Below are 15,275 nucleotides of genomic sequence, written 5' to 3'. Positions count from 1 at the left end.
GAAGGGCGTTCGCGGAACGGAATTCAGTTCGGCAGCCTCTGGCTAATGTGATTAAATAATGAATAGAATCAAGCGTTACTTTGCGGAAATCCATATTAATTAATACCAAAAATATTACTGTATGGGTTCCGAATTCCATCCTTAACCGGTCGACATTTTAATTTAATTGCTGCTTCGGTTGTTCACTGTAAATTGTCTGTTTCAGATTTACCTCCTTTACCTCCGTTTTGTTCTTAAGGAACTCACTGGAATCTGCAGAATGGAAGATCATTAAAATTTGGAATTTTAATTGCAGACAAGGTTCTCCTTTACTTAAATGACTTCGCACTCAAAATTTATACCGTGGCAAGTTAAATCGCAGGAATGCCACATTCTTTTGTGCATTGTGATTCAACTTGCCACGTATAAATTTCATATTGTGAAGTTGGTTACTTCGGGAGTAGTGGGGCGAAGGGGTGAAGGCGAAAGCAAAGACGTGTTTACGATGATAGAAGTCTATTTCAGTCGGCACCATAGAAATATAATAATAATAATAATAATATAGCCTCTTTATTCCTTAATAAACAAACATAATTTACAGTTTCATTTCCTAATAATTAAAATTAAAATTTCATTTCATGCAATCTATATATTACATAATTAACATTCCGAATTTACATTTCCATTTCATAGTTTAGTTTAATATATATATATATATATTTTTTTTAATTTTACTTTTTCACATTTAGTACATTTTTCTTTACACAGAAAAAAATATATAAATTAATAAATTGCACATTATTTGTTTTTTTTTTATGTTTATTTAAGGACCTCAGCTCTACGAGTAAAGGCCTCCTCCATATCCTTCCAAGTATCTCTTTCCGTTGCCTTTGTAATCCAGTCCTTTCCAGCAGCTCTAACTATCTCGTCTGCCCTCCTCTCTTTCGGTTTTCCACGAATTCGGTTACCGAGTGGTCCTGGCCACGTAGTTACTTTATTTGCCCATTTGTCCTTGCTCATTCGTGCCACATGGCCTGCCCACTTCCATTTTAGTTTTCTACATTGTTGTAAGGCGTATATTACGTTTGTTCTCCTTCTTATGTCTGTATTACATTGCCTGTCCTTCCTGTTTATTTTCAATATACTTCGTTCCATGGCTCTTTGACATGTCTGTATTCGATTTGTTGTGTAGTTACTGTAAATCCATGTTTGGCTGCCGTATGAGAGGCATGTTAGTATACAGGAATCAAGCACCTTTTTCTTGAGCTTGACTGGGAGGTCTGACTTTAGTATTTCTTTATAGCTCCAGAATTTGTTCCATGTTAAATTTATTCTTCTGTTTATTTCGTCTATGTGTCTGGATTTATTGAAAGCTATTTGTTTACCTAAATAGAAAATTTACCATAGAAATATGACGGCACTAATACTCGGTACAGGAGCTATGCTACCTTAAGTAACTAACTAAATACCTAACTAAACTAATAACCTAAAGCCGAGCAGCGTTCCAGGACAACAGTCGAGCGCAAAGGGGAGGTGACGAGGTATTGATTTGTCAAGATGGCCCACTTAAGGTCCCGAATGGTATATAACGACACAAAGTGTACGCAAAATTGACTCCTAGGTATTTAGAGTTTTGAATGATTCACGGTTAGTTTCACTAGACTTATATTGACCGGGATATAGACCGTGATTACCTTTTGTATTATTTGACGTGACGCGCAAGAATGAGGGTAGACAGAGCGCTGTCTACACAACTTTGACACCCACCCGCTATCTTCAGTCACCCGTGAACATGATGCATGTAACTGCGTCGAAATATCGGGAGCTCACAAATAATACAAAAGGTAATCACGGTCTATATCCCGGTCAATATAAGTCCTAGGTATTTCTCAAGTTTTACAATAATCGCCTCATCAGGTCTTTATGCCTGGAAAAATCTTAACACCGCCATGTAGGATTACCTTGCGCGCTGTACAGTGACATCTAGCGAGATGTTTGGTAAACTGTTAAGTTGTACAAACAATGCGTGAAGTCATAATTTTAAGGCTCCAGGAACACTGAAATTAAGATCAAAACATTGGTTACTATTAACGCCATCTTGTGAAGGCGCAATGAACTATAGGTTGCCTAGGAACTGAAGGGTAACTAATTGAAGTTAATCTTGATTTGCACATTCGTTATGTTTACATAAATATCTAGTCAACACAACACAAGTTACACAAGGTTTTGGAATTTTAAAGTTACAGGAAAGATAAAATATCGCCATTGTTTATACTGATATCGAGGACTTCTAGCGCCATCTAGTAGGTTCCATGTGAACTGAACATAGCGTATTGATGTATTCAGGAAAGTGCGCGTTACAATATGGATTACAGAAATAAATAAAATGTTGAAAACAATATTGTTTACTTTCCTTTCCTAAGAACCTTTTTACAATAAGACCAGTTGCACCGTCCGCACTTGACAGACTGATCAACGTCACCCGGCGCGCCGCGGCGGTTTACTATGAAACTTTCCATACAATAAAATTTAGCCAACTCTTTAACGATGACAAACAGTTTCATGCAACCGACCTTTAGAATGCTAACGCGATCTAGTTGTTAGTATTTTTCATTTATTTTTACGATTTGTTCCCAAAGTAAAATTTAACTGTTTCACTGTTAGTTTTAAAGCAAGAGTTTTTCTTTGACTAGAACTAACATTAGGCTACTTTTGGACTATAGCTGAGCTTAGCTTTAGCTCTACTAAAAACCGGCCAAGTACGAGTCGGACTCGCGCACCGAGGGTTCCGTACTTTTTAGTATTTGTTGTTATAGCGGCAACAAAAATACATAATCTGTGAAAATTTCAACTGTCTAGCTATCACGGTTCATGAGATACAGCCTGGTGACAGACAGACGGACAGACGGACAGCGGACTCTTAGTAATAGGGTTCCGTTTTTACCCTTTGGGTACGGAACCCTAGAAAGCAGCTTTAATGTGCGTTATTAGCGTAACTCATGCAAATGGTGCATAACATGCGCAATCTCATGTGCGTATTAAAATATATTAACAACATACTTACATAAAATTGAATTGAAAAATAAAATGTAAAATTATTCTAACAAAAAAAGCATGCTATCTTTTCCTTCTCTTCTACTAACAATAGAATACTTATTCTTATTATTATTATTTATTTGACAAATGTAAACATTTAATTAAGTAAGAGTTGAGCGCGGCGCGCTAACAAACTGGTTACTCCAGTTTGGCGCATTTATAGTATATGTGTAACTGTGTAACTGTATTATATGAATAAATGAATTAATTAATAATAATCTAATGCAAACTCCTCCTCCTCCCTTATGGTAAATCTGGCTACATCCTTATTATATTATGTTTACTTTTCACCATTAACTGTCATAGCAAAATAAGTTCCATGCCAATACTAACACGGTCATTTCTTTGCTGCAGGTAAACGGGTCGTGGGGCCTCCCCGCGTTCGTGTGTGACATCTACATCGCCATGGACGTCACATCCTCGACGTCCAGCATATTCAACCTAGTCGCCATTTCTATCGATAGGTAAGTCTGCTCCGACGCCTGCGACTGATGATGATGGTAAGTCTATTGGCTTATATTTTAATAGTGGGGGTCTGTGAGCTGTAGACCCTTGCGGACCCAAACGATGCGGATAAAATGAATCGACCAAGAAGTGCTATATAATTATCGACCTGCTCGCCGAATTTCACGAGGATCGGATGAGAAATGTAACCTGTAGAGGAAAATATAGCCGGGTAGACAGATCGGCATTTTTGCCCACGCTGAAACGGTGATTTTCGCTCTCGGAAGAAAAATAGTCGTCTAAAAACGTATACGTGTCATCATTTAATTTTCACCAGCAGTTCTACTTCACCAAATACCGGGTAGGTATTATCCTTTCAAACAAAAAAGGAAATTCCTGAATCTGTTCAGTTCTGCATCTTCGAAAAATCGAGGAACATTACACAAGTAAAAACAACAATCCCGATAAATTTGAGAACCTCGACCTTCGAAACATTGGAGACTGTTAATACGACTTCAGAACACGTGTAAAGCCTAAAGGGAGATCCGTTATAGGTATTTAAGTCTATACCTTCATGGTTTATTCGATTTGAACCAAGACTATGCTTAGAAATATTTAAGAAGACAGAATTCACGTAGAAATGCATAGATTGTCAAATAAACTTTTAGCTCTAGTTTATTATTGTGTCCACTTGGTCCTTGTTTTAGCTAGGAAAACATGTTGGTACCATCGGTTCTCATCCTACACCACAGCCCCGAGAAGATACCAGCGCAAGAAACTCGGCGTCTAGTTATTTTCAAATACTTAAATTATGCATCTAAATACGAGTATCAAAGTGGCTCATGTAAAGCATTGAAAACAACTGGGCTGGGCATGTCTGCCGAATGCCGGACGACTTGTGGGACAAGGTAACCACGGAGTGGGAGCCCCACGAGTCTAGCCGGGGATCCGGCAGACCTCGTCGGCGATGGCAGGATAACTTGGACTCCGTTTTGAGAGGCTGGCCAGATATAGCACTAAACAGAGACGAGTGGAAAAAGGGGGGAGGCCATTGCCCAGCATCGGGACACAGTGGGCGCTGAATAATAATAATTGGAAAACAACACGAGTAACTAATGCAAATTAATTTCCATTTTAATTCCTATTTGCTAACGAAAATCAGATTTCATCTGGTTTAGCATTAATTAGTTAATAATTTCCAAATGAAACATGAATTAATTTGCAAAGAATATTAACCAAATTGTTGAAACAGTTGTTTTTGGGACATATTACATTTACGTTTATTATAATTAATTGCTCGCGGTTATCTATGTATTGTGATAACAGTTTTGAATTCATTAAAATCATAAATGTGATCTCATTATATTTAATTGAATATTGATACGAATAAATATTAGAAACAAAACAGATTCAGGTCGTGCACAAATACCTAAATATCTGAGCAAAGTATCGTAAAGAGGCCTATGGAATACTTCTTTTACATTTCAATGTGACACTCTCTTGTAACTTGTTAGGTACTTAAAATGTAAACTTCCTTTCACATATTATAGTATTTTTCAAACTCAATGGATACGTTAACAGGTGTAGTCTCCAAATATAATTTTTAACCTAATAACGCCAAATCTCGAAAAATTGTTTTGAAATGACGTTTCCGACGTTTCAGCTAGGTTGCACTAGCTGTGCAGCTATATAGCTAGTGCAACCTAGCTGAAACGTCGGAAACAAGGTAAAATAATGAAATTTAATCGCGTTAGACCCGGTAATGTTATCGAGTATGTTATCGATACGACTATTTGTTAAGGCGCGAGCTATCACGACTTCGCCATTTTGAAAAATTACCAAAAAGCGGATTCGACACAAAAATTCTATTCAATCATAGAATCTAGTCAAAAAAAATCACGAGAATCGGTTGAGAATTGTGACCTTGTAGGGGAGAACATCCGGACATATGAAAGCAAAATGCCCGAGTCAAAACGTAGACCGTCGCTACGCTTCGGTCAATTAAAATAAAAAACATGTAGATAATACCTAAAAGACGACGAGACCATGAATGAGGTGAATAATTGAGGATTGTATTATCAAACGGATTATACATATTCCAATGCCTTGTTCACAGGTACATAGCAGTAACGCAACCAATAAAATACGCAAAACACAAGAACAACCGTCGCGTCTGGTTCACCATCGTTCTCGTGTGGTTAATCTCGGCCGCCATTGGCACGCCCGTGGTGCTGGGGCTCAACGACACGCCGGACAGGAACTATGACGAGTGCCTCTTCAACAGCCAGAACTACGTCATCTACTCCTCGCTCGGCTCCTTCTACATCCCCTGCATCATGATGATGTTCTTGTACTATAGTATTTTTAAGGTGAGTTTCATTCGAATGTTCCTCCTTCGAATCATTTATGTCGGTTATTACGGTGTTATTTATTTCACCCGCCTCTTTTTTTTGTTCTTTCACTAATTTTCATTTTGTGTTTGTTTACATCTCTACACAGTCTATCCATTACCTTATTTTACAAAACATATTTTTTCTAAAGCCAAATCTTAGTAATCGTTTTCGTAATTATCATGTTTAGGTTCTGTATACTGTTTCTGTCTATCGCCCCATGGTCAGTCATGTTTATTATCTGATCCACCAACGTCTGTTTCTACATCCCCTGCACCATGATGATTGACATTTATGGCTGAGGAACCATATCCGTAACAAATTGATAACAAGTAATTACTTACTGAATAGTCCTCCTGCGCCTTAAAAACAGTTCATTTCATTCAATAAATGTTACAAATGTCAGTGGATACGAGTGAAGTAAAAAGACTGAAACTTTATTGCAACTTCGAATAAAGTTAGTCTTCTGATTAATATCATAAAACTACCAACATCCCATGAATGAACTTTGACGTCGATATTTAAGTTTCCACGTTCGCCGTAGTTGCACTTTTACAATCTTTTTAAAGCGCAGCGCTTGGTTGCCTTTTAATATCTTACACCCCCAGCAAAATGAAATTTAACTGACTGATTTACAAAGGAATAGGTAAATCAATTTGTTTTGCAGGAAAGTCCGTAATTGATATAATATGTATAAAATAAGTTGTATGTATGTACGCAGAGATTATTTAGTCATCTTTACCTGTACGGCTACTACTAGTTTGACACTGACATATTCGCTAACATCTGCGTAATTTACTTTCTATACATCTCGCTCGCACTAATATCAGTATTCAGCATGGAGTATACCTACCGTTCCTAATGTTATGAAATCTTTGGTCCAGGCTTTAAGGATAAGAGCTCGGAAGCAGCGAGCGGCGAAGAAACCTCCTGTACCGGAGGGCAGCCAAGCCGTCGTTATTGAAAACGTGGCGCAGACAAGAAGACTAGCAGAAACTGCCTTGGACGCAGCCACCAACACTGGCTCCGGTAGCAACGAGGATGACCATGACAGGTACCAAAACGAAACTACTTAGTCAAAAAAATAAAAAAAAATACACAAAATAGTTCTTTACCTATAGATGACAGAAAAACCTATTCGAAATGTGCAGTCAAGCGTTAGTCGGACTTAATTACTTAGTTTTTGATCCGACCCCTAACACCGGTTTTTAGGGTTCCGTACCCAAACATTGGTATGTAAAAACGGGACCCTATTAAGACTCCACTGTCCGTCTGTCTGTCTGTCTGTCTGTCTGTCTGTGTCTGTCTGTCTGTCTGTCTGTTTGTCCGTCTGTCTGTCACCAGGTTGTATCTCATGAACCGTGATAGCTAGACCGTTGAAATTTTCACAGATGATATATTTCTGTTGCCGCTATAACAACACATACTAAAATCAAAATAAAATAAACATTTAAGTGGGGCTCCTATATAACAAACAAACAATTATTTTTGCCGTTTTTTGCGTAATGCTACGGAACCCTTCGTGCGCGAGTCCGACTCGCACTTGGCCGGTTTTTGTAAGGTATTGGCAATTCAATATTGTTAAATCTCTGGTAAAGTTAGGGAATATTAACACAAAAATATCACGCCTTTTTGTGGAGAAAAAACACGTAAATTTCCCCTAATACTGACGTTTTTCAACAGCTCATCTTTCATGAATGCTAATAAAACATTTCCGAGCAATATCTGTCCGCTTAAGCCTCAGTAATTAATGAAAATCTATTACACGCCCAAAGAAAATCACGTTAATTTCGTATCTTCCATCATAATTTCCCAAGAGTGACCTAATCATCTGTTCATTTCGAGACTCTCAACTCACTCAATTTACAACCTTATTGCTTTGTGTTGTTGGTTGAATTTTGCAAGACATTGTTATTGTTCATACCGATGCGTATTGCAAATGTCTCGGTGCTATATTGCCCCAGTTATTACGGAGTTAATTTCTTGTAGTCGCGAACAATGAGAAAATATGAAATAGCCGTTAAAGTTAAGCTCGTCTGTTGTAGTTATTAGTTTTATCACTTTTAGTTACTTCCCTGCTTAGTTTGTGTTAAGGAGTTTCCGCTGTGTTAGTGCATCAGTATTCGGATTTATTTATACTCGTGGGACAGCAGTGACAGCACATAATAAAGTAAGTCACCTTGAGTGTGTGTTACGTTTATGTCCCACACGCTCTCTTATATCTAAGTAACCTCTGCATTATGTAAAGTAGCTACATAATAAGTTAATGCTAAATAATCCACGCTACCGTGAGTATAAAAGGTTTTATATTTTGACCCACAAAGTTATTATACGATTGCCCTTGTGTCTGGGGTTTTTAATATGTCGTAACTATGTGGTCTGAAAATTTACGAAATCTGATGATTAAAACCTTTGTTCAGTAAAGAAGCTTATCATACTTTGCTTATTTTAAGCACCTTAAATAGATAATTGCTATGATGAAACTTATTATTATGCCTCTTTTGTCAATGACTTACATCTGGGCTGAATTAGACAATTGTGTTTTAAATGAAATAGTTTCTTCATCAGTTCTAATTGTGTACGGCTGAGAGAAACTAAAAAACGGCGACTGTTTATTTGTCTAGTACCTACGAATTAAATTAAAACAGAAATGTATATAAGCTTTTTCGCAAATTGAATTTCTGAGCAGCTAGATTGGCGTTCTAAATTTATTCCTACTGTTTTCGAATTTCCACTTTATTGTGCAGTCAGAAAAGCTATTGGCTTAGCACCCCGGCATGTAATGTTGACTATACATTCCTATAGGCACGTAGTGATTCTTAGTTAGGAAACTCTTTTCTTTGTAAAATAATTAGTTCGTGATTCTGAGGATTCATTAGGATATCAACCTATCCTAAAATATCTCTTCTTCTTCTTTGTCGTTGTACTCTTTGCAGAGTGTCGTGATCAACTGCTGACAGTGTTGACATCAGGCACAGAATAGATGTTGCTTGCCGCACGATTTCTCGCCATTTTCCGCGGTTGGAGGTCATTCTGGCAAATGCGTTCAGAGGCCCTTCCTAAAATATATCGAAGTTCTAAACGCCAATGAACTTTTGTATCTACCTATAAATGATTCACACAGCGACATGACATAATTATACTTTACTTTGAGTACTATTGCAAAGGTGAATCAACGAGTGAGTGTATGTATAAAAATGCCCAAATAAAAAGCACTCATATTAGCTGTACAATAATACAATATACTGATTTAAACTTTCACGATTTTTACTCATTATTATTTACAACGACGGGACTTAATCGCGTAAAATAAGTTTTAAATTTACCTCCGACGTTTCGAGAATTTAAAACTTATTTTACGCGATTAAGTCCCGTCGTTGTAAATAGTAATGAATAATACAATATATTCAATGGTAGGTATGAAAGCTTGACAATACTAAGCACCGGTCAGACGTCACGTGCCTCAAAAAAATCTTAACACCGCGAACTAGGATTTTTTACGCACTATACAGCGATATCTAAAGGTTAATTTCGACAACTGAAATTAACTCATTGCAAATAAAACTAGATAATACCTACATACATAGGGTGGACAGAACGTGATTTGTGTACAATATTGTAGCTTAATTCCCTGAGGAAATTTTTTGGTCAATCTTGCAGTTGGTTACCCTGCTGTCGGTACAAAAAATGGATGAAGTCCTTGATAAATGTGTTTGTTACAGCTTCGACAAGCGTTCCGTGGAGTTGGAAGACGCGGAGGACTGCCATGTCATCCCAAACGACAAGTCCACGGAATTCATGTTGGCTGCACGAGAAGATCTACCTAAGTAAGTTCAGACAATCTTAAACACCTTACAGGATGGCCTAGAGATACGATTTCCTTGTAGGACTGCCATAACATCCCTAACGACAAGTCCTTGGAATTCCACGGGATCCGCCCAAGTAAGTTCAGATAATCATAAGCACCTTACAGGGTGGCCCAAAGATACGCTTTGAGAGTTCCGTGGAGGACTGTGGCATGTCATTCCTAACGACAAGTCTACGGAATTCATTCTCGCAGCTCGAGAAGATCCGCCCAAGTAAGTTCAAACAAACTTAAGCGCCTTACAGCATGGCCCAGAGATACGCTTCGACAAGCGTTTCGTGGAGGACTGGCGTGTCATTCCTAACGACAAGTCTACGGAATTCATTCTCGCAGCTCGAGAAGATCCGCCCAAGTAAGTTCAAACAAACTTAAGCGCCTTACAGCATGGCCCAGAGATACGCTTCGACAAGCGTTTCGTGGAGGACTGGCGTGTCATTCCTAACAGCAAGTCTACGGAATTCATGCTTGCAGCTCGAGATGATCCGCCCAAGTAAGTTCAGACAATCATTAAGCGCCTTTGAGCGTTGCCCAGAGACACGCTTCTTCGACAAGCGTTCCGTGGAGTGCAAGACGTGAAGGATTGCCATGTCATCCCCAACGACAAGTCCACCGAGTACATGCTGGCTGTACAAGAGGATCCTCCCAAGTGAGTTAAGAATTATTTTAATGCTCGGGAATTAAGCGTAGCGAAGCAAGATCGGAGGACTCATAAGCCCGATTTAACAATTTATAATGAGTGTGAACGTGTTTTTATTCGACGTTGACTATCGTCTTGGTGATTGGCGCCATGGCGCGTATCTCACGCACGACCTTCACATCATTTCGCATGCATCAATTAGCGTGAGCGGTCTTCAAGGTCGTATAAAAACCAGTTTAATGTTTCAACAAATTGGTATGCTAAATTCTTAAAACTGAAGGGGTTTACTTGCCATTATAACTATCGCAGCTCCGTATCATCGGTATCATACAGCAATATAATAAATAATAAACTAATCTATGTAGGTATATGGCTGTGTGATAAAAAAGATTATACTAAATTGCTTAAATATCAATTACCGGTCGTGTAATCACTACCTATAGCTACCTATAGCTAATTAATTTGTTTAGTATTATTTCAAAGCCTTTGTGTATGTTTTTGTGTGAAGAAAACGTTTGACAGAAGTACAATTTTAAAATCTCATTAAAAATAAGCGATCTAAAATTCCATATTTCTTGCAAAGAATTGCAAAGTAAAAGGATAATACTCGTATTATTCCGTGCAGTAAATCTGCTTGAGTTGGACAAACAACGGCGTGGGATAAGCGCGTTTCGCGGACCGGTGGCGCGGCGTCGCGTTGAGCTGCTAAGATTCATAAGTGTACGGCCTGAGCGGAGTGCGTGCAGCGGAGCGCTTAAGCAGGCAGCGTGCGGCGCCAAGTGCTCAGTGTAGCGTTCATCATCACTGGGAATAAAATATACTGTTGGAAAGTGCACAACCGATTTTGGAATTTCCCTGTAGACTGTAGTCGTTAGTGTCAATTTGTTTCATATTACCCGATTCTCTAATAAACTGCACAATAGCACAATTTTGGGTGAACTAGGTACATTGACAACGTGAATGAACCATTATTAATATGCCACATATTGTTTTGTCACATGGTGCGCGATTTCAACGACGTTGTACGTTTCATTATTCAGAATATGTGCATTTGAGGATATTATTATATTCTCAATCTATTATCTATGCGTTAGAAATTAATGCAACTATATTAAGATTTGATTTTATTATAATATCTTTTTAAATGTTGAGATCATGTTACTTGTCGGCTAGAAAACCATCTGATGACACAAAGCATAAAGGAAAACCTAACTTTGAAGGGTTCATTATCCCGGTCGATATAAGTCTAGTGAAACTAACCGTGAAACATTCAAAACTGTGATTAATAATAATTTCGTTCAACTAATAAAATTATAACTCCGTTCAAACTAATACCGCAAATAGAGCTAAGGCAATTATGGTGCCAGGTGTGGAATGTTTAATATAATTATAATAAACCCCCATTCACCCGCCCTCCCCATAATGATAATGATCCATTCCCGCCATTTCACTTAAAAAACACACAAAACGAAAGAAACAATACCGTAACTTAAATTTTTAAACCAATCATTGGATCCAATATCCTCCAGTTGCTTAATTTTTTTTAGATTTGAATTTTTAGATGCTGAATTCAATCGAGAAAATTAGAATGTTATTTAAATTGGCCATATTTTAGTTCCGGAGGCTTATCCGATAAGTTATTTCTTGTTATGAAACTGGATGGATATTATTTTTCTTCAACCAGATCATATACATAACAGTTTGTTAATAAGAAATTACTATTTTTGAACAGGCCTCCTCTTCTCTGTTTACTGATGAGTGACAGCATTGTCCAATAATTTTAATTTATGTCTGTCCTCCCCTTTCTTCACGGCTTGTCACGACACCACCTTGTCAGGACATGACCTTTACTTTTACTTCATCTAGGTATGTACCTACCTTGGCTTCCATATTTTTTTTTACTTTGAGTATTAACAAAAGATTTTCGATTTAGGGTTCTGCTGAAGTCGAAGCTGAAATCCGACCCGAACGGCAACAACGACAGCGGTTACGCGCCCTCCAGCGTCGAACCTGTCTCATCCCCACCCAACTCTCCTGCTCCTGTCACCAGCAAGAACGGCGGCATCGAGGAGTCTAGGTAACACTCACACACGCACAGTGCACACACACCAACACACAGCGTCAAGCCTGTTTCATCCCCACCCAACTCTCCTGCTCCTGTCACCAGCAAGAATCTATACATCGAGGAGTCTAGGTGAACAATAAATAACTATATTTTTACAAATGTATGTAGAGAATTAAGAGACAAAGATCAAACGATGTAACAAATCATAACACAAGCAAAGGAAATCTCTTAAAATCATGGTTACCTACTCGTCATTTCGCTAGGATCTAGTTTTGCGAGGCATTATTTCAATTCCGTCTATCGAATTAATTGAGAAATGTATTAGGCTTTTTTCTATTTGTTTAATTTGCTCTCACAACACTGGTCATCAGCCAATAGTATATTACAGTAAAGTAAGAAATGTCTTCGGCTTCGCCTCGGCCGACAACTATACCAAAATATTGTGATTTCAGGATTTCTTATATACTGACCGAGGTGTGTTTACTATTTTTCTGTTCGACGAAGCCGGAAAGCGGCAACTTTCGTTTAGCACACGGGCCGCAAGTTGACGCTTTCCGACCGGAGGAAAGAAAAGAGTATTTTTGTAAGTAGTCGTCAAACGAATTAATTACTATGTCTTGATCTCCCAGAAACGCATCACTAGCAATACGCTCCGAAGACGAACCGGACACAGTGAGCCAGTTCGGCGACTGCAAGAAGGAGCGTAAAGCCAGCGCCGCCACGGCGAGGTTCACCATCTACAAGGCCAACAAGGCCAGCAAGAAGAAGAGGGAGAAGTCTTCAGCTAAGAAGGAGAGAAAAGCTACAAAGACCTTAGCCATCGTTTTAGGTAAGAATATAAAATGTAGGGTATAGTTCGCGAAACGAATTAAGATCTACAAGGTGTCCAGCGTCAGATTTGTAGATTGGTAGGTAGGAACCACAAATTAATTAACCGTATACCTACTTAGGTATTTCTATTTCTAGTAGTTTATAAATCTTTTCGTACTAAGTATCTAATCTTAAAAGTTTTTTTTCACTTGCCGGAGCACCCCCCTGCCCCCCCCCCACCCCCCCTGGGCAGCATGAACGCCCCCCAATCGCTTCTGAGGCCCCTACCTCCCTGGAACTCTTAAGCGCCCACTGGGGGGGCGGTACTGCTGTACGAGTATACGCACTCCTCCAAAGTTTTCCGTATATTCCGACATAACATGTTATAACGTAGATCCCGCGATGTATCTTATCATACACCTTACACCTGATGATCGTATTTGCTTTAGCTGCGTTCAGTCGCCATCCGATATAGGTACCTATAGCATGTTAAGATGCTCATAAATATCGGAACATGGACTTAACGATAACACCTTGGCCGCTCCGATATAGATATATCTCATGGGCCTCATGGTACTTGGGTAGTGTTATCCTGACTCATATGCTTGGTTAACAAAATAGGTAAATAATTATATGACATTAATTGTCTCCCAGGAGTGTTCCTGTTCTGCTGGGCGCCCTTCTTCACCTGCTCAGTCCTCGACGCCGTCTGCTTCAAGCTGGGCCTCCCCTACAGCCCCGGTGTCACCGTCTTCATGCTGACCACCTGGCTCGGCTACATCAACTCCTTCCTCAACCCCGTCATCTACACCATCTTCAATCCGGAGTTCAGAAAGGCCTTCCGCAAAATTCTGCATTGCGGCACCTAGCCCATAGATTATTTGGTCGTCTTCACGCAATAGGTCTACATGGTTTGAGATGAAGCTTGATTCGAAATTTATAGCGTCTGGGGGCCTAGCTAAGAGGACAATCACACACGCTAATCTAAAAATAGTCAATTTTATTTATAGTTGTAGATTATTATGTTGTTTAGTTATGGATTTGGAAATTTTTACGTTGTTTTTACTCAGAATCATTTTTATTTTAATAGGAGAAAAAGTGTTCTATGATTTTTATTTCCATTTCTTTACCATTTTTCATAGACTTGAATGAACGGAATGAATACACCTATGGAAATTTCGGGGCACTTTTTTTCTCCCAGTAGCCAGTAGGATCGAAATAGCTCGTGATTTTGAGTAGATGTAATATATTTAAACACTTCCAAATCTGAAGGAAGTGTACTGTACAACTTTACGACGTGAAGAAAATCTCGTCATCATTTCCATTTAAGTTTTGCATAGCGTTATCTTTAAATGATTGTTGGCTAGACCCCTGATTTGAAAGACGATGACTCTAAACATCAAAAGCTGATGCGTAAATTTCTGTTGCTTTAGTACTTTTCGATTCTCTTCAACACTTCTCGAAAAGGTTAATGGATATTGGCAGATCTAACTTCTAAATTGAAATTATAATTTGATTGGTAATAACAAAGTCGAGTGAAATAAAAGTAAATACAGTCAAATCAATTGAGACATTTTTATTATGCCTTTGCGAGTAGGACTACTCGTCTGCATTTCAAATTGTATAACATATAATAAATGCTAAACGCTCTTTGAAATACGCTTTAAAGCTAATAAACTAAATGAAAGCTGTATTTGATGGATATGTGGAGTTTGTGAAATCGTTTAAAAGTTTCAATCTACATATGTCTGACGGCGAGTTGGCTCACAGAGTACACTCAATTTAAGTTGAGAACAGCTCGCAAATTCCAAAACTATTGTCACAAAGACAACGAACAACATTGGTTTTGATTTCGACTCACTGCTCATCTGAAACTAATTAAAAGCAATATTATTTTCCTCTCCCCTGAGACCTCGACGACCAAATACGAAGTGACTTTGAAGTGAAAAGACGTTAATTTAAGTGATACCTCAATTTAAATATTATATG

The 15,275-nt window shown here is 38.5% G+C and overlaps 1 protein-coding gene across 1 annotated transcript; it reads left to right on the top strand.

Annotated features, from left to right (window-relative positions):
- The first annotated feature begins 3,387 nt into the window (after nucleotides 1-3,387).
- On the top strand, nucleotides 3,388-14,477 carry LOC134747673 (dopamine D2-like receptor). Its single transcript, XM_063682282.1, has 7 exons — nucleotides 3,388-3,539; nucleotides 5,636-5,888; nucleotides 6,794-6,963; nucleotides 9,632-9,736; nucleotides 12,345-12,488; nucleotides 13,106-13,305; nucleotides 13,941-14,477. The coding sequence occupies exons 1-7, from the start codon at nucleotides 3,481-3,483 to the stop codon at nucleotides 14,153-14,155; spliced, it is 1,146 nt and encodes a 381-aa protein (XP_063538352.1). The 5' UTR covers nucleotides 3,388-3,480; the 3' UTR covers nucleotides 14,156-14,477.
- Nucleotides 14,478-15,275: the final 798 nt, after the last annotated feature.

This window comes from Cydia strobilella, chromosome 15 (assembly GCF_947568885.1).
Source record: "Cydia strobilella chromosome 15, ilCydStro3.1, whole genome shotgun sequence".
Taxonomy (NCBI): Eukaryota; Metazoa; Arthropoda; class Insecta; order Lepidoptera; family Tortricidae; genus Cydia; species Cydia strobilella.
Note: the sequence above shows the minus strand (reverse complement) of the source record. Positions and strands in the feature narration are given on the sequence as shown.